Genomic DNA, 27492 nt, shown 5'->3' on the forward strand with positions numbered 1-27492 from the left:
CACTAATGTGTTATATGCACCCTTAATTATGGGCGATTAAATTCTGGATAATATATCTGTTGTGTATAATACGCACAGACTTTTCTTTTGTATCATTTCAGGCTGTCAGCATAAACCAAAAAATTTACAATCTTTCAACTCTGTTTTTTTCTCTCACCAAAATAATATTCTAATAACAGCCCCCTATTTCTAATTTTGAGAGTGCCCTGGGCGCTTACTACGTCGAATATTACATTTCATTACGTCGCTTGCCCCTGATAGAAATCTTAAGATCTTCTGCTACTGCCTTTTTAGCAGTAGTGAGAACCAAGATCTGATTTTAATGAAATTGCAGCTGACATAGACCAACTTCTAGTCTCTCTTCATACTGCAGTAACCTAGACTTGCCAAACATTATAGACTTGCATGGGCTGTATTGTATATATTTGTATCAGGGACTGTATGACAGATTACAGCTGCCAGTGACTTTGCCTGTCAGTAACACAGTCGGCTGAGGTAAACTACGTGGAGACTGATTGGTATGTACCTCATCAATTCATGGCTGACCACATACATTTGCTTCCTATCCAGTGCGACATGAATTGAAACGTCCATAAAATACCTACCGTCAACAAGGGACATAACTCTAATAACAATTCAAGATGGCTGCGCCCATGCAGCATGTTCGGATACTCTGTTGTAGGTCGTTCAATGTCTTGTATACACGGTCCTGGAATAGACACAGTGTGTGTAATGTCTCACATCAGACTGCCTTGGGTTCGTGTCTTCCGTTCTCATCGCGATCAAACGACAAAGTTGAAGACGATTTCTTTGGCATCAAAGAAGACGACGGACGTGTTGAAAATGAAAGTGTCAAACAATCTAGAGACGATGAACAGTTGCAGACAAAATATTCTTTCAGAGTTAAACAGCAACTCAAGACGTATAGCAGATACTCAGTGCCTTATGGCATCGTTAGAAAAGAGGAACAAATTCGCAGTAAAGAGAAAAAACAATCAACTAAACATACGTCATTATCTTCTAAAAGGAAGGATTTATTTCAAGAAAACAAATATGGTGTCAGGGTTGCTGTGGAGCAAGAGGGACATTCTAAACAGGATCTTGTGAAACAGAAAATAAATACTGGAATACATTTGTCCTCCCAGAACGAACGTGAAAATATATTTGATGAACAGTATTTTCAGATTGAAGAAAATCCCGCAATTGATGTAAGGTATTCTGATAATGATTTTATGAAACTTCCACAATTTGCATCACTTTCAGAAAACTATGACAAAAACAGTTCTAGAAATGATTCATATGATAAAAATCAGGACTTGAGTTTTGTTGATAGTCAGTATTTTTATAGTGATGAAGACATTCAGAGATCTCCAGGAAGTATGAAAGGACATACCCCAGAATATTTACAGACACGAAAATATGGGAGGTTGCATTCTAGGGTGGAAACTGAAGGTCTTAATTTTGTTGACAAACAGTATTTTGATACTGATGCAATACATTCAGACAACTCGTCAGTCCCTGACAGTACATTGCAAGGGAAACACAGTGACACAGCTGACTATGGTGTTAAAGAAACAGTGCCCCTTGTAGGAATTGACAGAATACCTCGAGAAAGAGGTATTAGAAGACGAGCTGTTACCAGGCAACAGACAAGTAATCAGGATGAGGATGGAAGGCCACTGACTGCTTATGATGTTGCTCGTAAACTACGAGAAAACTCCATAGAGCCTGCCTCAGATGAAGATGGTAGGTGATAAGGCTGGGACAGGTAACTCGGGTACTCGGGTCGGGTGGGTCCAGAGTAGGACACGGGTACCCACAGGACTTCCCGGACCCGTGGTTAGTCACGTGATATGTTGTTTAATGACAAAAAATTATCTAGAACTCTATGTTTACACTATACAGTATTCGACGTAATAAGCGCCCCGCTCTAATAAGCGCCCACGGCGATATTTGCTAATATATTGGCAAGTGAACAATCCCAATAAGCACCCCTTCCGATTGATCAATGTACACAAGATATATCTGTTGTACATAAACAGTTCAGGCCGTCAGCATAAACCACGAAATTTATCTTTCTACTCTGTTTTTTTCACCAAAATAATATTCTAATAAGAGCCCCCTATTTCTAATTTTGAGAGCGCCCTGGGTGCTTATTACGTCAAATACGGTAAGTCACTAATGTTCCCATTTCTTTGTGATAATGCATCCATTCCTTCTGACTTTTATATGTTTGAATAAAGATAAAACTTCATGCAGTAGACTTCAGTGTATGCATGACAAGATCGTTTTACACGTGTATCTAAACACATTTTGCCTGGGCTAAGGACAAACTTTTCGGTACGGCCGGGTAGGGTCGGGTAATAGGGCGGTGGGTACCCGGGTAGTAAATTTGGACTCGTCCCAGCCCTAGTAGGTAACTGTCATGAGACGACTGCCATCACATAGCTGGAATATTGCTGAGAGAGGTGTTAACAACAATTCTTCCATGAATTTAACACTTTTCTACATACGACTAACGTCATATCTTTTGCGACACAGTGAGCAATATGATGTCATCACAGTGACATGCTTTGTAGAGCGAGACCTTTGTGAGGCTTGCTTACGTTTCTTACAAAGTTGCTATACTTAAGATTTAATTGCCTGTCATATGTTTCTTTCTTGTTTAATGCCACACTCAGCAATATTTCAGCTAAAGGACGGTAGTCTGTAAATAATCGAGTCTGGACCAGACAATCCAGTGATTGACATCATGGGCATCAATCCACGCAATTGGGATATGATGACATCCATCATCAACCAAGTCAGCGAGTCTGATCACCCGTTAGTCACAATGGGTCGCCTATCATATTTTTTTTAATGAAGTTGTACAATATGCTTGAGCATATGCAGTGCTATATTTTGTTAAAAGGCGGGGATTCCATAATTCAGATCGACAACCCACTCAACTGGGCTCAAAAAAGCCACTTCACTCAACACCAAAGAGTTCATGTTTTAGTTTGTCATGGTAGAAAGGATGTAAGCATACTGTGTTTTCAATGTCGGACTGCGTGTTCGGTTCCAAATTCATTGAAAACACAGTATGTTTATCGCTTAAACAAACGACTGCCATGAGACAGGTATTCATCAGTGTAAGGTCCATTTTGATAGCAAATATAATTTTGAAAAGTTTCAATTTTGATGAAATCTGAGCTGTGAAAGTGTTCAACAATATCTACTCAGCAATGGCCAAACAAAACAGTTTTCAGTTTCACCTGAATTGTAACCATGGTAACAGCACAAAAACAAATGGTTGCTGCATGTCAACGTATCCCAATTGTGTAGATCGATGCTCATGATATTAATCACTGGATTGTCTGGTCCAGACTCGATTATTTACAGACTGTCGTCATATACAGCTGGAATATTGCTTAGTGTAGCATTAAACAACAAACAAACAAATCTTACATCCAGAAACGGGTAGACCGAAAAAGACTGCCCAGGGTGCCATTGTACAAAGTTATCTTAGCGCTAAGGCGATCGTTATTGCCATACTTAGACTTATGAAAGTAACTTTGAGGATGGGCAGGCAACACTTATGGGTCCCCTGCACGACTCTCTTGGAGGGTTTTAAACTTGTGATGCTGATTGTGCCTGATCTCAGCACATTCCCATCGGTGATGTTCAGCGTTATGAAGCTGGGGTTGTTACAGGAGCTGGCGACACCTCAAGGCGGTATGCGGGGCCTGTAGACAGTAAGGGGTATCGTATCCTCAAGCACCAGGTGGACGATGTCATGACCATGCCCTCGGTGATGGTAACAAGACTGCTACAAGACAGCATCATTTACAACAAAGGTTTGGATGATTACCGTATTTTCTTGAGTATAGTGCGCATCCATGTATAATGCGCACCCCCCTCTAGCAGATTCAATATTTTTGAGAAAAAAAATTCGAATACCAAGCGCAGAAATAAAATTACACCATACCCCTTTAGCGAAGTCCGGCAAACGAACGGGTGATGAGAAACTTGGTCTGTACAAATTCAAAATTTGAGATAAAAAATCACCAGACATGTTGATTTACCGTTTAAATTGTATTTTTTGTTCTGCTAGGCATTGTTTTATATCCAGGGATTAAGATTACCTTGTGTATTTTCTCGTAAACTAAGCCTGAGGTATTGAGGTATTAGGACTAAACGGGCGGTAAGGTGGCCTTGTGGTTGAAGCATTTGCAGCGTTACCGTTTACCGGTAATTACCAGTTTTTTCTGGTAAAATTAGGCTTGGACTGGTAATTCAAGTGACTGCCAGTCCCTTTGGACTTGCAAATAAAGTACCTTATAAATCTTTGTTGAACAATACATCGGTGATATTCATATGAGTACATTTTTCAAACAAAGTCAGCTTGTCTGTCACCATCAGAGTTTCCCCTTGTCTATTTCTAGGTTATATATTCATTTGTAGCGACTTCGTCTTGAAATATTAAAAAAAGAGAGAGAAAATTGTGACTGTAGTTTTTTTTGTGAATGATCTAACTAAGTTACTTCAGAGATGACAGCTTTGCACTGAAAATGATGTTGAAAGAATTAAAACCAAATAATTTTCATACGTTTTTATATTTTTGTCAAAAGATGTGACTGGCAAAAATTAGGGGGGACTGGTAATTTTTAGAGTTGCCAGTCCACCAGGACTAGCAGTTTCAAAAGCCAGCGGGAACACTCCATTTGCTGGGTTCTGGGTTTGATTCCCCACATGGGTACAATGTATGAAGGCTATTTCTGGTGTCCCTCCACCGTGATATTGCGGGAATATTGTTAAAAGCGTGGAAGCTTTACTCACTCACTCACTCTCTCTTCCTCTGCTTCTTTGTATCATTTAACTTGATTGATGCATGTCATCGATCCCAATTACATGGATCGATGCTCATGATCTCAATCACTGGATTTTCTGGTCCAGACTCGATTATATACAGACCACTGTCATATAGCTGGAATATTGCTGAGTGCGGCGTTAAACAACAAAGATAAAGTGTATCATTTGAAATGCCTCAGTACTTGCAACCACTTGGAGAAGTTACAGAAACCTATGATTGTGGGTTTGAATCCCGGTTCACCCCAATTAAGTTTCTCAGTTTGTCAGCACCATACCCGTGCTCGTGGGTTTCACAGAAGTGGTAAACGTCTAAAACCTGCATCCAGAGCTCCAGATAACATTTTGAGCAATTGAGTTTTTACTCTAGGGTTTCTATTTTAATTGGGTTGTTACATTTTTCATTTTGTAACCAATATTTTTTCACTCATCTATTCATCACTCTATTGTGTTTTTCCCCAAATTAGTGAACATTTTAGGATTTGAAAAAAATTAAATAATGTTTTAGATGTATATAACTGTTCCAAATATATAGGCTTGACTCAGAAAGTAAATTAGTTTCGGAAATTAACTCCTTTGTACACATGCTGAAAAAAAGCATCATTTGGTATTTATGCGATCTGTTTTTATACATTTGAGCTTTTCATTTAATGCATGGGTTTCTGCAAGTTAATTTAAAATAAGTAATTTGGTTTTGTATATTTTTGGGGGGTATTTTACCTGTAGCTCTGTGCATCACTTCGTGCTTTCCTCCCACATTAAGCTGACACTGTATGATATAACTAGAATACCGTAGAAGCGGCGTGAAACCCCACTCACTCACTCACTCACTCATTCACTCACTCACTCATTCACTCACTCACTCACTCACTCACTCACTCACTCACTCACTCACTCACTGTAACCATCTGGAGAAGTTACAGATTTCCTGTACCTTACAGGTCGTATCAGTGCTAGCATTTATCGAGGATTTCAAACTATGTGCCCTTGGCAAGCAGTTTGGGGCAAAATTGTGCTGGTGTTCAAAATTTAATTGTTTTAATGTTGTTATTTTTGTAAATTTTGTAAATTTTGAGGTATTATGAAATGTTTTAATTCAAATTGAGAATATTACTATCATTTCCTGCAGACTTGGGGCTGAATATTGGATTCTTAGCAAGTCTAGATAAATCCCTGCCTTGAGACTGTACACGTGGTAGACTTTATCAATGTTACATGAATGTGGTGGGAGTTCTGAATGTATGAAAATACAGAAGGTGTGGTGCTTAACTTTTAACCAGTTGTATAGAATTTTAACAAAGACTGGATTTGTGTTTCAGGTGACATCATAGCAATTGATAAACCATATGGGCTGCCTTCCCACGGTAAGTGATCCTGGTGAATGACACACCCTGTCCTGTCATAGCAACATGTTGTCCTAACTCTAGTAATAGGTATATTCTGGGCCAGAGAACATCTTGGCTAGAATAGGTCTTCAGTAACCCATGCTTGCAGTAAAAGGTGTCTATGGTTGTTGTAAAAGGCGACTAACGGGATCGGGTGGTCAGACTCGCTGACTTGGTTGATGCATGTCATCGTATCCTAATTGTGTAGATCGATGTTCATGTTGTCAGTCACTGGGTTGTCTGGTCCAGACTCGATTATTTACAGACCCCCGCATATAGCTGGAATATTGCTGAGTGTGGCATTAAACAAACAAACAAACAAAGGTATATTCTTTGACACTCTCATCACATAAGTCTTTCTGTTCAGAACTTTATGAAGAAAACAAATATGGTTGTGTGGTTACTCTTCCACACATGACCATCTTCCTGTGGTCAGGACATTAACTGACAATAAAAGTCCAGTTCCCACCCTTGCCGAACTAGGCTGGAAGTTCAAGGCTCTATTGTAGCACCCCCAGTGGCTATCATGAGTTATGTCCCTTCTATGTCCCTCCTATTGACATACCGCCGTCATATAGCTGAAATATTGCTGAGTGCGGCGTTAAACAACAAACCAACCAACCCTCCTATTGACCAATCGGATTCCATCTCTCATTTAACTTGCATTTGCTTCAAACAAAATGGTGTCAGTATCAAAACAATCTGATCGATAATCAAGATCTGTATTGTAATAAAACGGTTCTTACCCTGCGAAGTGCATCAAATCACCTTGATTAAAAACATGAACAGATTTGCAAAATATTTGTGGACGCCCACTTGGCGGTACACATGATTTTCACATCCTGCAGTCGGCCGAAATCTGCACATTGAAATCCATGTTGTTTACAAACCGGATGTCTAGTTCAGTACATGATTTTGATTGGATTATGCATATACTCATTAGTCCAGCTAAAATGTACCTCCAGAATTCCAGCCTTGTTTGGTTAGGGAAAGAACTGGACTTTTATTGTCTAAGTCCCTTGCCTCGGGAAGATGATACGTGACATGCAAATGGAATCATCAAGAGTAATGTTTAATGTGGAGGATGTGTTGGTATACTACATGCATGCATGGACACACATGCCCAGCCACACACCCACACACCTACCGGTATGCATCTATGCATGCAGCCACGTACACACATGGGCACTCACACACACACGCAGCCTCCCCTGACAGTGTGGATGGTTGCTCACAATATCAATCACTGGATTGTCTGGTCCGGACTCAATTATTTACAGGCTGACGTCATGTAGCTGGAATATTGCTGAGTGTGGCGTTAAAGAAAGAAAGAAACAAAGAACATGTGTAATGGGTCTCCTGATCATTGCTTATCACTCAAGACCAGGATGCCTGAAGCTGACACATTCTCGTCCCAAAAATGTTCCCTAGGAGACTGCAGACTGTCCTCGTGTTGGCCCATGTGTGGCATGTCCTGGTGTTGGCCCTTGTGTGGCATGTCCTTGTGTTGGCCCACGTGTGGCCTGTCCTCGTGTTGTCCTATGTGTTGCATGTCCTTGTGTTGGCCCATGTGTGGCATGTCCTCGTGTTCGCCCATGTGTGGCATGTCCTCGTGTTGGCCCACGTGCAGCATGTCCTCGTGTTGGCCCATGTGTGGCATGTCCTCGTGTTGGTCCATGTGTGGCATGTCCTCGTGTTGGTCCATGTGTGGCATGTCCTCGTGTTGACCCATGTGTGGCATGTCCTCGTGTTGGTCCATGTGTGGCATGTCCTCGTGTTGGCCCACTTGTGGCATGTCCTCGTGTTGGCCCACGTGCAGCATGTCCTCGTGTTGGCCCATGTGTGGCCTGTCCTTGTGTTGGTCCATGTGTGGCATGTCCTCGTGTTGGTCCATGTGTGGCATGTCCTCGTGTTGTCCTATGTGTTGCATGTCCTTGTGTTGGCCCATGTGTGGCATGTCCTCGTGTTCGCCCATATGTGGCATGTCCTCATGTTGGCCCATGTGTGGCCTGTCCTCGTGTCTGTCCATGTGTGGCATGTCCTCGTGTTGGCCCATGTATGGCATGTCCTCGTGTTGGCCCATGTATGGCATGTCCTTGTGTTGTCCTATGTATGGCATGTCCTTGTGTTGGCCCATGTGTGGCATGTCCTCGTGTTGGCCCATGTATGGCATGTCCTCGTGTTGGCCCATGTATGGCATGTCCTCGTGTTGGCCCATGTGTGGCATGTCCTCCTGTTGGCCCATGTGTGGCCTGTCCTCGTGTTGGTCCATGTGTGGCATGTCCTCGTGTTGGCCCATGTATGGCATGTCCTCGTGTTGGCCCATGTATGGCATGTCCTCGTGTTGGCCCATGTATGGCATGTCCTCGTGTTGGCCCATGTGTGGCATGTCCTTGTGTTGTCCTATGTCTGGCATTTCCTCGTGTTGGCCCATGTATGGCATGTCCTCGTGTTGGCCCACGTGTGGCATGTCATCTGTGTGTTACATGTGTGGCATGTCCTCGTGTTGGCACATGTATGGCATGTCCTCGTGTTGGCCCATGTGTGGCATGTCGTCTGTGTGTTACATGTGTGGCATGTCCTCGTGTTGGCCCATGTGTGGCATGTCGTCTGTGTGTTACATGTGTGGCATGTCGTCTGTGTGTTACATGTGTGGCATGTCGTCTGTGTGTTACATGTACAACTGTGTTCCAGGTGGACCTGGCGTACACACCAGTGTAGGGCAGTTACTGCCAGCTCTTGCCAGGCTTGTGGATCACAGCGATCAGCTAGACACCCTACACCTGGTCCACCGACTGGACAGACAGACTACAGGGGTCATGCTACTGGCCAAGTAAGTAGCTCCGTAGACCACCAGGGGTTGTGGGGAAGCCTAGTGGTTAAAGCATTTGCTCATTGTGCCGAACACCCAGGTTCGATTCCCCATGTGTACAAAGCAACATTGTCTAGTAAGCATGGTAAGTAGCTCTGTGGAACACCATAGGTCTTACCAATGGCCAAGTAGCTGTGTAGAACACTGGGTGTCATGGTACTGCCGCAGTTAGTTGCTCTGAAGAACACCAGGTGTCATGCTTCTGGTAATGTTAGTAGCTCTGCAGAACACCATGGTACAGTGTTCTGGACAAGTTACTAGCTCCGGAGAAAACCCAGTGGCATGCTACTGGCCGAGTTAGTAGAACACCGTAGGTCATGCTCCTGGCCATGTAAGTATCTGTAGAACACCAGGTGTCATGCTACTGGCCCATGACTGTGTGTTATGTCTGACCTGACTGACCCCTCTATCCTCAGAACAGCAGAGATGGCCTGGCAGTTGAAGAGCGCCTTCAAGAGGAGGGAGGTGGTGAAGAAGTACTGGGTGCTCACGAAGGGAGTGCCAAACCCCCTCAAGGGTAGGTCCAGCCCACCTGTGTTCCAGGATTCATTAACTCTCAGACTAAGATCATTAACATCAAATCTTTTACTTCTCTCTCTGCCAAGATCAGACAGGTGTATGTGCAATATTTTCCAACTGTTTGGCAGCCAGTTTTAAATAATCCAGTCTTGACCAGACAGCAGCGGTTGGGTAGCCTAGTGGTTAAAGCATTCACTCATCACGCCGACGACCCGGGTTAGATTCCAAACATGGGTACAATGTGTGAAGCCCATTTCTGGTGTTCCCCGCCGTGATATTGCTGGAATATTACTAAAAGCGACGTAAAAACATACCCACTCACTCACTCACTTGACCAGATAATCTAGTGATAGACATCATGAGCATCAATCCACACAACTAGCATACGATGACAAGCGATCAACCAAGTCACTGAGTATGACCAGTTTTTCCATATAGTCAATGAAATATTTTCTGTTGCAGATTATCATTGTTGAAATGTAGATACTTTTCTTTGGCTGTCTTTGTTTACGTTTGATAGGGCCAGTACATTGGCTTATCTGAAGCATTGTTTTGCAAACAATAGCCGATAATTCCCAAGCTTATTTGGCTCTGCTTGCCTTATTCTGTGGGTTTAGACTTATCACGTGACCAGACTCTGCACTTCTGAAATAAGAACAGATGGGCCTAATGCGAGCCATTTGGTGTGCTTTACATATTGTTTTGCATAAATATATAGACATGCTCACATAATAACTGCAACAGTGAGGTGCATGGCAATATGGCTATACCCATCAAAGTGGCCGCCGCATCGCTTGCTCTCTGTAGGGCTTCAATTACCGCACTTGACGGACAAATATGTTGGCTTCTCTGCACGGAGCTCTATTGTTTTGGTTTGAGGATAGAATAGTGCATGAAATAAAGTGTGACGTCACACTCGGAAATTATTTAAATGCATGATTTAAAAACACCCAGAACCGTTAACGTACCAGCCATTTAAGCTTGTGACCTATCAGAGGGAGCTACAGTGCCGTGGCAACAATATAACCATGCTGTTTCTTTTCCAAGGTTTACACCAAATCAAAAGAATTTGGCATTAGCCCCCTTTTGGTTCTGACCTCTGCACATTGGGTTACTGCTGACTGTCTTGTCAAGGTTGAGGGTAGTCAAGGGATTTATTCTGGATTCCAACAAAGTGCCCTTAGCAGACAATTTGGAACAATAATTATATTTTCTAAAGTTGTGTTTTTTGTGATTTTATTCAATGCGGTAGTATATAATGAATCATTAAAGCCTCTCCAGTCCTTTGTGGTTTTGTTGTCAGTGTAATATAACTGACCTCATTAAGTCAAGTTATTGGTTACTATAACAACACAAATTAAAAAATTTATTTCCAATTTTGGAATTTATACCAACACTGGCTGCACACTTGAGACCGAAGATTGGCGTCCGAGCAGGTCTAGATCAATCCTAGAGTTCAGCAAGCAGAGTTCTGTCCCTTCTTTGGCCAGGATCCTCTGATAGGTGGTTTGAATCTGTCCCGTCCATGTATTGGCTGATACACCTCAATGTGTATGTGTAATAATTGATGATGTTATATCTGTTCATTTCCAGCTGTGGTTGACATACCGATAGGAGAAGGGACAGTTGGGAGGTTCCACAGGGTAAGACGCTTCACATATATATGTTCATCATAGTTCAGTTGCATAAATATAGCTTGCCTTGCAACCATGGAGACTGTTAGAGACTGTGGGGATTCCAGGTGAGAATAGGTCCCAAGCAACCTTTGCTGGTCGTAAGAGGTGACTTAATGGATCTGGGGTCAGACTTGATGACTTGGTTTACTGCGTGCCATTGTACCCCGACAATATCGATCAGTGGATAGGTCTTCAGCAACCCATGCTTGCCGTAAAAGGCGACTATGCTTGTCGTAAAAGGTGACTAACGGGATCGGGTGGTCAGGCTCGCCGACTTGGTTGATGCACGGTCATCGATCCCAACTGCGTGGATCGATGCTAATGATATCAATCACTGGATTGTCTGGTCCAGACTGGATTATTTACAGACCGCCGTCATATAGCTGGAATATTGCTGAGTGCGGCGTTAAACAAACAAATCCAATTGTTTTGTTTGTTGTTTAACGCTGCACTCAGCAATATTCTTCCTGCAGTGTTTTATTGTACGATAAACAGCGACCACGATTTGTTTATTTCTTATCATACCTTTTTCGACAACAACATTGCGTACAGCCTCTTTTAGGATGTTAGAAAAAAGTAAATGTTTTAAAAGTGTTTTACCTTATTTGAATAATGATGACTCCCTGAATAGAATCTGACTGTAGTCATGTTGGACAAGTCCATTTTATGAACAGGGAGGTTAAATTTGGTCTTTCCCGCATATACTCACAAGTTTCACATCGATTATCTGTACCTTGCCTCCCCAAACTGATTGTCATATGTCTCCCACTATGGGGAACAACTCACTATAGACACTTCCCTCTTGAAAATAACATCATCCAATTTACGACGTCATTACGTCTGAGCGCATGTTTGAATGATGTCATAAAAGAACAATGTTTTATCATGAAATAAACCATGCTTTGTTCTTCATTGTTCTTTGCGATTTATCACGTAGCTATCTTATATAACTAGCTACTTTGGCATCAAATATTTGATAACATCAGCATGTAAATAGACATGGCGTTATTATCCTAATCTAACTGCCTCATCTCCACTGATGCAGATGGTGTTGAAGCCGGAGTCCACCACAGACACAAGACTTGTCACAAGAAGGAGCTCCACTGAATCCCACCAGGCCATCACAGAGTTTGAAGTCCTAGATAGTCATGGCAACGCGGCTCTTGTGGAGTGTACGCCTCTCACAGGTAGCTAGACTATGATCATGGGTTGTCTGTGCAGGTGGAAAACATTGTGATTAGTGTTGACCATTTGCTGGTCCACTTCCACACATTGTTTTCTCTTCACATGTTTATTATGTTCGAAATATATATTGTTTTGCCCACAACACAGACCTGGGTTTGGCTTGCCAAATGGGTACAATGCCTGAAGCCCAGTCTTAACGATAACAGCCAGTCTCACTCAGGATGTGCCAGTCCTGAGATTTATTGGTACCTGTCATTGTCTTAGGCAGTGATATTCCATTGATGTTCTTGTGATGTTTCAATGATGTTCCAGTGATGTTCATGTTATGTTCTTGGGATATTTCAATGATGTTGCTGTGATGTTCATGTGATGTTCCAGTGATGTTCATGGGATGTTTCAGTGATGTCCCTGTGATGTTTCAGTGATGTTTCAGTGATGTTCCTGTGATGTTTCAGTGATGTCCCTGTGGTGTTCCTGTGATGTTTCAGTGATGTTCATGTGAAGTTCCAATGATGTTGCTGTGATGTTTCAGTGATGTTCCAATGATGTTGCTGTGATGTTTCAGTGATGTTCCAATGATGTTTTAGTGATGTTCCAATGATGTTTTAGTGATGTTCATGTGAAGTTCCAATGATGTTCCACTGATGTTCCAGTGATGTTTCAGTGATGCCCTGTGAAGTTCCAATGATGTTCCAGTGATGTTTCAATGATGTTTCAGTGATGTTGCTGTGAAGTTCCAATGATGTTCCAGTGATGTTTCAGTGATGTTCCTTTAATGTTTCAGTGAAGTTCCAATGATGTTCATGTGATGTTTCAGTGATGTTTCAGTGCTATATCTAATGAAACATGTTTACTTCAGGGCTGAAGCATCAGATCCGGGTGCACCTGGCGTTTGGTCTGAACACCCCAGTCCTCGGTGACCACAAGTACTCCCACATCACCAAAGTGGCACCACAGGTAGGACAGTATGTCAGATCTAGTCTTGGATATGTGAGAGTGGGTGTGAATGTACTGCAACAGGACCCAAGTACACTCTGCTGTACAGAAGCCATGTTAGACTGACATTTGTTTAGTGGACTGGATTATGTGTCCGAAACCTTTTGCATTGATGACTGTGGATGAGACACTTTTCATTTTTCACTCCCTCTCTCTTTACTACATTCTTTCTCACAGCTTTGCTCAGTATTCTATCTCTCATTTCTGTCTCTCATTCTCTCACTCACTTGATCCATCGTACTCACTCACTCTCTTCATCATTCTTTCTCACAGCTTTGCTCAGTATTCTATCTCTCATTTCCGTTCTTATTCTCTCACTCACTTGATCCATTGTACTCGCTCACTTTCTTCATCATTCTTTCTCACAGCTTTGCTCAGTATTCTATCTCTCATTTCCGTTCTTATTCTCTCACTCACTTGATCCATTGTACTCGCTCACTTTCTTCATCATTCTTTCTCACAGCTTTGCTCAGTATTCTATCTCTCATTTCCGTTCTTATTCTCTCACTCACTTGATCCATTGTACTCGCTCACTTTCTTCATCATTCTTTCTCACAGCTTTGCTCAGTATTCTATCTCTCATTTCCGTTCTTATTCTCTCACTCACTTGATCCATTGTACTCGCTCACTTTCTTCATCATTCTTTCTCACAGCTTTGCTCAGTATTCTATCTCTCATTTCCGTTCTTATTCTCTCACTCACTTGATCCATTGTACTCGCTCACTTTCTTCATCATTCTTTCTCACAGCTTTGCTCAGTATTCTATCTCTCATTTCCGTTCTTATTCTCTCACTCACTTGATCCATTGTACTCGCTCACTTTCTTCATCATTCTTTCTCACAGCTTTGCTCAGTATTCTATCTCTCATTTCCGTTCTTATTCTCTCACTCACTTGATCCATTGTACTCGCTCACTTTCTTCATCATTCTTTCTCACAGCTTTGCTCAGTATTCTATCTCTCATTTCCGTTCTTATTCTCTCACTCACTTGATCCATTGTACTCGCTCACTTTCTTCATCATTCTTTCTCACAGCTTTGCTCAGTATTCTATCTCTCATTTCCGTTCTTATTCTCTCACTCACTTGATCCATTGTACTCGCTCACTTTCTTCATCATTCTTTCTCACAGCTTTGCTCAGTATTCTATCTCTCATTTCCGTTCTTATTCTCTCACTCACTTGATCCATTGTACTCGCTCACTTTCTTCATCATTCTTTCTCACAGCTTTGCTCAGTATTCTATCTCTCATTTCCGTTCTTATTCTCTCACTCACTTGATCCATTGTACTCGCTCACTTTCTTCATCATTCTTTCTCACAGCTTTGCTCAGTATTCTATCTCTCATTTCCGTTCTTATTCTCTCACTCACTTGATCCATTGTACTCGCTCACTTTCTTCATCATTCTTTCTCACAGCTTTGCTCAGTATTCTATCTCTCATTTCCGTTCTTATTCTCTCACTCACTTGATCCATTGTACTCGCTCACTTTCTTCATCATTCTTTCTCACAGCTTTGCTCAGTATTCTATCTCTCATTTCCGTTCTTATTCTCTCACTCACTTGATCCATTGTACTCGCTCACTTTCTTCATCATTCTTTCTCACAGCTTTGCTCAGTATTCTATCTCTCATTTCCGTTCTTATTCTCTCACTTACTTGATCCATTGTACTCGCTCACTTTCTTCATCATTCTTACTCCAACACTCATTCTTCCTTCATTCTCTCACTCATTCATCATTCATTTTCTCTCCATTGCTCAGTGTTTCCTCATTCACTCCTTCCCTTACCCATTTTCTTATTCATCCATTCACTCGATGTCATTTCTTCACTCACTTCCTTGTTCTCATTCGTTTCCTCTCTCATTCATCCAATCTCTCACTCATTCCAGCCTGCACTTCTTACAGTGCTGCACCCCTATCCTGACTTAATCCATCACCTGGGAACCTGGTCACCAACTACAGCACAGTTATTGTTCCATTTCTCATTGTGTCCCTAATTCTCTCACTAATTCCCTCCCTCCTTCCTTGCAGCGTCTTCATCCTGACCTGCTTCACCGCCTGGGGATCCGGCAGAGCAAAGTTCGTCACCTTCCAATGCTGCTTCACGCCAAGAGCATCCTCATTCCAGGGTTCCTAGATGGGAGAAATCTCTCCATCCAGACACGACTGCCACGCCACTTTTCTCTCAACATGAACAGGCTTAAGATCAAACCGCCCAGAAACAGATAGAGGATATCACACTTAAAGCCTTTACTTAAAGCCTTCTCATGGGTGGCCCAGTTGCTGAAGATGCCGCGTTTCGCTGTGCGGAGTTGCGTCTCTTGGGCACGCCAGAAACCTATGATTGTGTGTTCAAATCCCAGTTCGCCTTGATTGTTTCTAGGTTTGTCAACACCATACCTGTGCTCGTGGGTTTCACCGAAGTCTTAAACATATGAGGCCTGCATCAAACCAAATCAAGCTGACACACCGCGATATGACTGAAATACTCTTAAAAGCAACGTTAAATTTAAAGAAACCCAAAATATTACTCATCACACATCATCAATAACCCTGTTTCTCCAGTGTAATAATCGAGTCTGGGGTAGAATAGGTCATCAGCAACCCGTGCTTGCCATAAAAGGCGACTATACTTGGCGTAAGAGGTATCTAACGGGATCCGGTGGTCAGGCTTGCTGACTTGGTTGATGCATGTCATCTTATCCCAATTGCGCGGATCGAATCTCATGATGTCTATCACTGGATTGTCTGGTCCAGACTCGATAATTTACAGACCGCTGTCATGTAGCTGGAATATTGCTTTGTGCTGCGTTAAACAACAAACAAACATATCTAGGTCAGTTCACTGTGAGTTAGGCAGGAGCCATGTTGTCCTTTAGAGTATCCTTCGTCACATGATCTAATGGAGTGAAATCCAGGCTGTCTGGGCAGATTCAATGATGTGGCAACAAGTGACAAGCGGTGTCCATGACAGCAACAATACCAGAACATTTCCACATGGACCATTACAGCTTTGATGTCTAATTTGTTCCACCAAGATGATGGAGTCTTTTGTACTTTCTTGGAATAAAGCATTCCTTGAGGCTACGCTTGATTTTGATATGTTCTGATTGATTTTACAGACAGTGATAGAAATTGGCACGTGTCCTTTTATCCTTGCGAAGCTCCTCAAAGGTTAAGGTATCATAAAGACGATAGAAGTTTGCCATTTTAAAGGGTTTTGCTATGTGTTATCATTGTAAGGACAATGTGTTATCATTGTGAGGACAATGTGTTATCATTGTAAGGACAATGTGTTATCATTGTAAGGACAATGTGTTATCATTGTGAGGACTAGTGGACTACAACTGTTAGTTTCTATCGCTGATTAACACAAGTTTAGGCATTAAAAATTAAAAATTGAAAATTCTATTTTAAAACGTCCAACATGTACATTGTTCATTTTGTATTTTGGTGTAAATCTGGGGCAAATCAGTTGTTTCAAGCATTTTCGGGGACATAATATATTTCAGTCTGGGTCCCAGAGTCTCGGTCTCGTTCCCGGAGACTGTTCCCTACATGATGGGGTGTGTTTTCTGAGGATGATGCACGTCTTGAAAATGGTACAAGGCTCTTCACAACTACTTTATAAATCAACAGCATGATTTGTGACCTTGCTGATTGGTATTATATTAATAAATGGATCCCAGAACGAAGATGTGTGTTTTACTTTTTCTTTGTTTATTCAGTGGGATGTGCTGCAAAGCCAACACAACATCCGTAGCCGCAGAGTCATGCCTCTTCAGGGGGGCACAGGTGGCCCAGTCGTCTAAGGCACCGCGATTCGCTGTGCAGAGTTGCGTCCCTTAGGCACGCCAGAAACCTATGATAGTGGGTTCCAGTCCCGGTTCGCACCGATTATTTTTCACCATACCCGTGCTCGTGGGTTTCACCGAAGTGGTAAATGTCTGAGACCTGCATCACTTCGGGCTTTCCTACCACATTAAGCTGACACACTGTGATATGACTGGAATATACTGTTAAAAGCAGCGTTAAACCCAACTCACTCACACTCATGCCTCTTCATATCCATATGACCTGGCATGGCTGGTAAGTAGTCAGTGGTGCGCAAGTTGCTGTGTGCATTTTTGAAATAACCAAAGCGGTACGAGTGATTGTGGACATTGATTAATTTTACATTTTGATCACATTTTCCGTGATCATGAGTACCAAACGGGTTTTTCTATTTGTTACCCATTCTACTTCTAAACATATTAATTTGAAGATGCAAACCTGAACTCGTTATGCATTTCTGGAGGGTGGCTTACTTGTTTCCCGTGATATTTGATGTTGCCTATTGTTATATGACGTCATTATATTACACCTACAAGAAACTCGATTGTATCTCAAAAGTTGTGAAATGTAGACACCAAGAGCTGGAGCTGCTGGAATATTGCCCGACATAAAGGGAAAGTTGACTATTGGAAAGTCCCTCTTGTCATACAGTTTTGTGGAAAGTGGTTTGTCTGCCTCCGTGGTCTAGGGGTAGAGCGTCCGCCCGGAGAGCGAAGGTCATACCAAAAGACGTTTAAAGATGGTACTTGCTGTTACCCTGTCTGGCGCTTGGCATTGAGGGGCTAAAACAAGGACTGGTTGGCTTGGAGTCAGTATACTGTGTCTAAGTAGGGTATTCATGTTAAACTGCGGCATGGTATCTCAGTGAGCTAGCACTATAAATCGGCATCAGTCCGGACTAGTACAAGCAGCCACACAAACACGCACACGTACATGCACGTCGCTATATTAGTGCAATAATCTCGGACGGGACGTTTAACCCCATTTCACCTCATCTGAATGTTATTGCATAGCCATATTATACGTCTGCCAAGACACAGAAAAATACATGAAATATAAGATTTATTGCATTCATGTACACAGTCGCGTAGAATATTGAAACAGTAAGTTCAGTTATAACAGGTAGATATCGCTGTCAAACGTTAGAATACACACCAAACCTGGGGCTGTTTTCAGACCTCTTACAATTATGATCTTTTACCCATTTACAATCACCACAACACATATTACTACAATTGTACGAGTGAGTGAGTGAGTTGGGTTTAACGCCGCTTTTAACAGTATTCCAGTTATATCGCGGCGTGTCAGCTTAATGTGGGAAGAAAGACCGAAGTGATGCAGGTCTCAGACGTTTACCACTTCGGTGAAACCCACGAGCACGGGTATGGTGCTGACAAACCTAGAAACATAATCGGGGCGAACCGGGATTCGAAACCCACAATCATAGGTTTCTGGCGTGGCCAAGGGACGCAACTCTGCACAGCGAATCGCGGCGCCTTAGACGACTGGGCCACCCGTGCCCCCTATCATCTTTTACCCATTTACAATCACCAGAACACATATTACCACAATTGTACGAGGATTCCTTTAAGCTTTTCAAATTCAATCATCATTTAAAATTTTGAACAACATATTTGCTTTAATTTCGTTGGAATAGTTTTAATGTTCTTCCTGAAGTCTTGACTGTAGAAGCCATAGATGAAAGGATCCGCCACATTGTTGATGAAGAATGATCTCATGGCAACACCGTACCAGTGAGACAGCGCATGCGCCGGAAACGCCGCCATGTTGAAAGCCATGAAGTAGAACACGAGGAACAAATGTGGAGTGTAGCTGAGAAAAAATACTACAGACACCAAGAACATCATTAGGAACGTCTTCTGAGTCCTCCGGTTTTTCTGAACGTTGGGGGACACAGTGACGCTTTTACGGTTGACCGTGTTTTTTCGTGCTTTGTCTCCCTGCTGCGTGTTCTCGTACCCTTTGTCGCCTTTGGTGACTGACGTTTTTGAAGTGTTTTGTGTTGTGACCTGCTGTCCTTGGAGGTCACTGACACAGACTGATGGGTTTACTTGATTGGTGGAAATTTTAGTTGAAGCGAAGGCTTTTTTCTTCTTCCATAGTTCCCGTCCTGTGAAGACGTACAAACCTGTGAGGATTGTGAGACTTAGAATAAACAGCGATCCTAATACGACGTAGAACGCCAAGGGATATGGGGTCATAATATATGCATTCTGAACCCCACAGAAGATGTGGACCACGCCATCGAGTTCCAACTCCGATACTCCAAAGATGAGGGGGACAGGGGATGCTAGAGTAAGGGCAATGCAGAAAGCAACAACACCAACGATTTTGGCATGATTGACAGACATGTTGGCCGAATGGGGATGACATACAGCTTTGTAACGAATCGTTGCTATGGAAACTAGTAGTACAGCGGAACCAATGGCGGTGAAGGCGATCATGAAGCAAGACATCTTACAAATCGCCATGTTGGGTAACAGTTTAGGGTTGTAGATAGAAGCAATGTCAAGCGGCATGTGGAATATGCATGCGAGGATATCGAAGACCCCCAGCACTGTCAGAAGAGTGTTAAAAGCCGACGTTTCCCCCTTAAACGCGTACAGGACAAGCGAATTGCCCACAGTTCCTATTATCATAGATGAAGAAATGAACCCGATGACAACTTTGCTAAAAGCAGGGATGGGTTCCTGAGATGTAGCATTCATTGTGAGATTCGTTTTTGGGCCCCCGTTGTTGGTTTCCAGGAAACGGGAATTATGAAGTGTATGTTATCTTTTCATTATGCTTTTTTTACTGGAAAGTCGTGCTCATCGCCTTGTTTTTATTCTTTCCTATTTTCTTCTATACGTTGTATTGCTCTCAGGCAATATTTCGATGTCTGGTGATGCGCTTCGCCCCAGGTAACCAGTTCCGTTATTCAGTACCACCCAGACAGAAGATGATGATGCTATCAGGGGTCCTGTGTCATGATTAGCTGCAGGTTACCAGTGATTTCCTCCTGGTTACCGGAACCCTCTGAAAAGATACAATATTAGTTTAGGGACAGATCATTTGATAACCGGGGGCCTGGGATTCTTTCGAAAAAAATGAATTGTCCCCGAAATTCTTTGAAAGAATTGACCATGCCTCAGACTGTTAAAACAAAAGGAAATTGCCTGCCACAAAAATTATATTGTTGCAAGGTGTTTCTCTTCAAATATATCAGACGCATAGTTTTAAATATAATTTTATCTGGTTTTGTAGCTGAAAACATATCTAATCGACCCCAGAATATCAAATGGTCGGTCTCAAAAATACATACATTGGGTTCGCTAAGCCAGCGTTGTGGTGTACTAGTTTCGCGTGGTATTTTATTAATGTTTCTCATATCTGATTACCACCCCTATACTAATACTACCAGAACTCAAGTATGGCGATGTGTATCTACGTGAGTCGAGTATGGCGATCTGTATCTACGTGAGTCGAGTATGGCGATCTGTATCTACGTGACTCAAGTATCGCGATATATATCTACGTGACTCTAGTATCGCGATATGTATCTACGTGAGTCGAGTATGGCGATGTATATCTACGTGACTCGAGTATTGCGATATGTATCTACGTGAGTCGAGTATGGCGATATGTATGTACGCGACTCGAGTATCGCGATATGTATCTATATGACTCGATTATCGCGATATGTATCTATATGACTCGATTATCGCGATATGTATCTACGTAAGTCGAGTATGGCGATGTGTATCTACGTGATCGCGGTATGTTTCTACGTGAGTCGCGTATCGCGATGTGTATCTACATGACTCCAGTATCGCAATATGCATCTATATGACTCGAGTATCGCGATATGTATGTAAGTAACTCAAGTATCGTCATATGCATGAATGAAATCTATATGTATCTGCTACATGCATCGTGATATCGTTATAGGTTAATAATGCATCCCCAAAGCGTTAGAAAAGTATAGCAGGGAAATGATCATTACGGTCGCGATAGCGTCATTAATGCGGTTGTTGGGTAAAGAGCCACTGTTACAGAAATGCTCGAGTTAACACAAACATAAGAGGGAATCCATAGAGAGTGAGTGAGTGAGTGAGTATGGTTTTACGCCGCTTTTAGCAATATTCCAGCAATATCACGGCGGGGGACACCAGAAATGGGCTTCACACAATGTACCCATGTCGGGAATCGAACCCGGGTCTTCGGCGTGACGAGCGAACGCTTTAACCACTAGGCTACCCGACCACCCCGAATCCATAGAGAAGTGACATTTCCCATTTACCACCGTGATTGGACCCGTAAAGATCCGGGGTAGGATAGGTCTTCAGCAACCCATGCTTCCGTAAAAGGCGACTAACGGGATCGGGTGGTCAGGCTCGCTGACTTGGTTGATGCATGTCATCGTTTCCCAATTGCGTGGGTCGATGCTCATCATGTCAGTTACTGGATTATTTACAGACCGCCATAATATAGCTGGAATATTGCTGAGTGCGTTAAACAACAAACAAAACAAAAGGATAATCGTGGGTTCACGAAGCGACTAACGGTATCGGGTGGTCAGGCTCGCTGACTTGGTTGATGCATGTCATCGATCCCAATTGCGTAGATCGATGCTCATGTGTCAATCACTGGATTGTGTGGTCCAGACTCGATTATCTACAGACCGCCGTCATATAGCTGGAATATTGCTGAGTTCGGCCTTTAAGAACAAATTAACAAACAAATTGTAAAATGCGTAGGTTGTATGAAATAATAATATTAATGTAATAATCAGTTTATTACATTTTTGTACGTATGGGCCTCAATTATTCTGTTCTTAAGACTTTTAGTGTCAATAATGGGCAAAACTGGATTGTCTGGTCCAGACTCGATTGTGTACAGACCGCCGTCATATAGCTGGAATATTGCTGAGTGCACGTTAAACAACAAACAAAACACCATCGTGATTGTTTCGATGTTGTCATTCAGTTAATTAGCAGAGACAGAACGCATATAAATCAGTTCGCTTTCACGGTTGAGTATCGTTCCGGCAAAGACTTGTTACGTTTGTCGCACCAATATGCTTCATCGGATTTAGACACTGTTACTGATACGATATGTGAAGACAATGATCTGGCCAAGCGGGATGGCGAGTACCAGATATCTATTGTGACTGCACCAGATACATTACCAGAGTTGTATGATGGAAGTACAATGAGCTACCCTCTAAGTGTAATATCAGACCCCATAGGAGATTACTCCATAGCACCAAGGCAAAACGATGATTCCAGTCCATTGCCAGTTTACCTGCAAACAACGTCGTTACAATGATCTCATGGTCCTTGTCCACGCGAACCGGCTTAAACAGTTTGTCAATCCAAAAGATAGACTTAACTGAACTTTTGTTTACACTCACTCGCTATCAGCGGCATCTGAGGTACAAAATTATTTCAACAACATAATAAATATAAATATAGAATAGATACAAAAGCATCTTTGCCGAGCATACATGCATCTTATACAGATTCACTGGGGTATCAACACACGTGCAATTCAAGGTGGGAGAGTTACTTGATAGGTTTAAACAATGACATGATGATTTTACAGACTTCGGACAGATTTCTCAATGTTCCTAGTCGTGAATTATTGAAAAGTGAATCTATTTTATGCATATTGGGTTTGATGTAGTAGAATCTGTGTAAAAAGGTTTTCTTTCGTTTCCTAACGATGGACAAATAAACAAATAATGGAATTCATCGCCTATGTCAGATAATTTACAAAGTGGGCATTTCCTTTCGGTTAAAGGTATTTTTCTCCAACTAACCCATTGTAACTAATGTTATATTTGGGATAACACTTTCTTAGTAAAGTACAGATTCTAGTACTTTTTTGGGTTGAGTCCCGTCCGGGATTCGAACCCACACCTGCCAGGGTGAGGCACCTAATCGCCAGCACACAAAGTCAGCGATCTAACCCACTCAGCCACCGAGGCTTCCACAAAAATGAAATTCCGACACCTGGTAGTCTAGATCACGTACTCACGTCACGCATTGTGTATTCATAGTTTTCGGCCAAGGGAGCCGTGCCAATTTACACTTGTCAGGGGGGTACTCAAAGTACGTGATCTAGACTACCAGGTGTCGGACTTTCATTTTTGTGGAAGCCTCGGTGGCTGAGTGGGTTAGATCGCTGACTTTGTGTGCTGGCGATTAGGTGCCTCACCCTGGCAAGTGTGGGTTCGAATACCGGACGGGACTCAACCCAAAAAAGTACTAGAATCTGTACTTTACTAAGAAAGTGTTATCCCAAATATAACATTAGTTACATTTGACCACTTTCTAAATGGCATTGTGTATTCATAACCCACTGTTGTTACAGGCAATCCAACTACTCAGAGCTTGACAGATCGGATACAGAGACGGGCATGACAATTCCGGTGTCACAGAACATTCGTCACCACTCGCCCCTTTCCGTAACCTGCAAGAAGACTCGCCCCCCTCTCGATGAATGTTATATGCGAAACCAATCGGAATGCGCGTATGATTTCAAGTTCTTTGTCAAATAATCCATCAGAAATATTTTTTGATTTTAGATATGTCTTGCATCTAAAAATATACCCAAGACACAGTGAAATGTGTTCAATCATACTGCATAATGCCGCACGTCCCGATGTCCTTTAAATTGCATCTGAAATATATATACTATATGGGGAAATATATGTGAACCATTACGCAACGAGTTGACAATTGTTTTAGGTATGCCCGTTTGCGCTAAGACGGAACCTAGTTGCCAAAATGGCCACGAGAGGAGCACGAGTCGCTATTCGGCTTTTCCCGGAATAACACGAGTTGGTCACGAATGGTCATAGAAGTTAACTCCACGCGGGCACTAAACGCTACCTTTGATTCACAGAAGGGTTACGTTTTCATAGAAAAACAAAGTCTAGCGCATAAACTAGTCATTGGAGAGACATAAAACAAGATTCACTTGGAGAATATGCTGTAAAAGGAGGCTACATTATTACCTGATTAAGAAGTCGTTAAAGAAGTGTCAGCATAAGAAATATTTCAAATGTTGTTTCAGACTGTAACAAATGTTATATTTGAGATAACACTTTCTTAGTAAAGTACAGATTCTAGTACTTTTGGGGGGTTGAGACCCGTCCGGGATTCGAACCCAAACTTGCCAGACTGAGACACCTAATCGCCAGCGCACAAAGTCAGCGAGTTAACCCACTCAGCCACCGAGGCTTCCACAAAATGAAAGTCCGACAACTGGTAGTCTAGATCTGGCAAGTGTGGGTTCGAATCCCGGACGGGACTCATCCCAAAAAAGGTACGAGAATCTGTACTTTACTAAGAAAGTGTTACCTCAAATATAACATTTGTTACATTTGACCACTTTCTAAATGGCATTGTGTATTCATTGTTTCAGACTTATTGTTACATTCCGTTTTCTTTTTTAGTTACAACACTGCAGATTTCATATTGGAGACTGAGCAACATCATATTGATTTTGGCATGTGTTTTATTTTCAGGTTTATAATTACATGATGCTATATGCATGGCTAGCCCATGCGTTAGATCTTTTACTGTGGTGTTAGATGATTCAATTGTCACAAGGATATAGGAAAATACAACCGTGCATGTATGTTTAGAATGTGTAATGTTTATTGCCATAATCTTGTTGCGAAATATTCAATATTATTCAGATTACTTACAGTCATGTGTTGGTTTATATTGATAATACAATTCATTTTCACAGGTTCCTGACCAAACGATCCAAACTCATTCCACTCTCCCTGATGTATAGCACATTAATTCGTTTGGCTTACTAATTAATCAATCAAGTACGCACGTCACTCAGGTTGTGAATTTACCGGATTATCTTGCTGTTTTGAATGCAAAAGATCAATATTGAATTTTCTACAAGGGATTTTAAAACATGTTTTGATGAACACGAAAAACACTGTCCAACAAACAACATCCCGCACATGCGCATTTCCTTTGTTCACGCAAGACGCACAAGAAATTAAATCCCTGTGTGATATTAAATTCCGATTAAATAAGCTGCCTTCGATGGCTCTCGAAATCGAACCTGGCACAATTCTTTTAACTTGCATAAAAACTATAACACGATCTTGCAATGGTCGCATTGAGAAGCGTCCAGCTTGTAAAATTTGTATATTTTATATTCCTTGTCACTGTGCGTTGAAACTAGATGAATTCGACATAAATATGAGAATTCATAATTATGACAGAAAGAAAACAGCATGAAAATTTTAAACTCCTAATTTGTTACTTCCATCGGATATTATAATTTACCCATATTACAATAAGTTGACAGCTCAGAGACTATTCGTGAGGACTCGGCCTTTAAGATCCCACATATATTAATTGATGATAAAGTGTTTGATGTCATCCGTAAGGAGGACAAAGGATTTCAAGTTGATTTACGCCTAATTTCACAACGTATAATAAAGGCACAGGTTATTTCGGATAATTTAATTGATGGTTATTGGATGGATTAACCTCCTACATAAACTTTAGATGGGGACTTAACGATTATCCATACACTTAACGGCTATTTCTTACATACAACTTTTGATTGCCCCAGTTTTTGCAAACTCAAGAGTCGCTATGTGTATCTACGTGACTCGAGTATCGCGATGTGTATCTACGTGACTCGAGTATCAAGATATGTATCTACGTTACTCAAGTATCACGATATGTATCTACGTGAATCGAGTATGGCGATATGTATCTACGTGATATGTATCTTAGTGACTCGAGTATCGAGATATGTATCTACGTGGCTAAGTATGGCGATATGTATCTGCGTGACTCGATTATGGCGATGTGTATCTACGTGACTCGAGTATGGCGATATGTATCTGCGTGACTCGATTATGGCGATGTGTATCTACGTGACTCGATTATGGCGATGTGTATCTGCGTGACTCGAGTATCGCGATATGTATCTGCGTGACTCGATTATGGCGATGTGTATCTACGTGACTCGAGTATGGCGATGTGTATCTATGTGACTCAAGTATGGTGATATGTATCTACGTGACTCAAGTATCGCGATATGTATCTACGTGACTCAAGTATCGCGATATGTATCTACGTGACTCGAGTATCGCGATATGTATCTACGTGACTCGAATATCGCGATATGTATCTACGTGACTCAAGTATCGAGATATGTATCTACGAGACTCAAGTATCGCGACATGTATCTACGTGACTCAAGTATGGCGATGTGTATCTACGTGACTCAAGTATGGCGATATGTTTCTACGTGACTCAAGTATCGTGACATGTATCTACGTGACTCAAGTATGGCGAAGTGTATCTACGTGACTCAAGCATGGCGATATGTATCTATGTGACACAAGTATCGAGATATGTATCTACGTGACTCAAGTATGGCGATGTGTATCTACGTGACTCAAGTATCGCGATATGTATCCACGAGACTCAAGTATCATGATACGTATCCACGTGACTCAAGTATGGCGATGTGTATCTACGTGACTCAAGTATGGCGATGTGTATCTACGTGACTCAAGTATCGCGATATGTATCCACGAGACTCAAGTATCATGATACGTATCCACGTGACTCAAGTATGGCGATGTGTATCTACGTGACTCAAGTATGGCGATGTGTATCTACGTGACTCAAGTATGGCGATATGTATCCACGAGACTCAAGTATCATGATACGTATCCACGTGACTCAAGTATGGCGATGTGTATCTACGTGACTCAAGTATGGCGATGTGTATCTACGTGACTCAAGTATGGCGATATGTATCCACGAGACTCAAGTATCGCGATATGTATCTACGTGACTCAAGTATCGCGATATGTATCTACGTGACTCGAGTATCGTGATATGTATCTACGTGACTCGAATATCGCGATATGTATCTACGTGACTCAAGTATCGAGATATGTATCTACGAGACTCAAGTATCGCGACATGTATCTACGTGACTCAAGTATGGCGATGTGTATCTACGTGACTCAAGTATGGCGATATGTATCTACGTGACTCAAGTATGGCGATGTGTATCTACGTGACTCAAGTATGGCGATGTGTATCTACGTGACTCAAGCATGGCGACCTAACTTCATTGTTCCGACAAATCCCCATGTCCCCTATGGTGCAATAA

At 42.0% G+C, this 27492-nt stretch overlaps 2 protein-coding genes across 2 annotated transcripts in view; one reads left to right on the top strand and one right to left on the bottom strand.

The window, feature by feature from the left end:
- Window positions 1-611: 611 nt before the first annotated feature.
- On the top strand, window positions 612-16116 carry LOC124135180. The gene is made up of 9 exons (XM_048396285.1): window positions 612-1746; window positions 3693-3836; window positions 6168-6212; window positions 8928-9066; window positions 9522-9622; window positions 11218-11267; window positions 12346-12487; window positions 13345-13442; window positions 15508-16116. Exons 1-9 carry the CDS (start codon window positions 642-644, stop codon window positions 15703-15705), a joined length of 2022 nt encoding a protein of 673 aa, XP_048252242.1. The 5' UTR covers window positions 612-641; the 3' UTR covers window positions 15706-16116.
- Window positions 16117-18717: 2601 nt separating this feature from the next.
- Window positions 18718-27492, bottom strand: part of LOC124135258 (cholecystokinin receptor type A-like) — a 28212-nt gene continuing 19437 nt past the window's right edge. Inside the window, exon 2 of the mRNA XM_046500526.2 lies at window positions 18718-20349. Within this exon, the coding sequence (XP_046356482.2) occupies window positions 18924-20039 (1116 nt within the window). The 5' untranslated portion in view covers window positions 20040-20349 and the 3' untranslated portion in view covers window positions 18718-18923. The remainder of the gene's footprint in view (window positions 20350-27492) is intronic.

Source organism: Haliotis rufescens, unplaced genomic scaffold, assembly GCF_023055435.1.
Source record: "Haliotis rufescens isolate VD_foot unplaced genomic scaffold, xgHalRufe1.0.p SCAF_15, whole genome shotgun sequence".
NCBI lineage: Eukaryota > Metazoa > Mollusca > Gastropoda > Lepetellida > Haliotidae > Haliotis > Haliotis rufescens.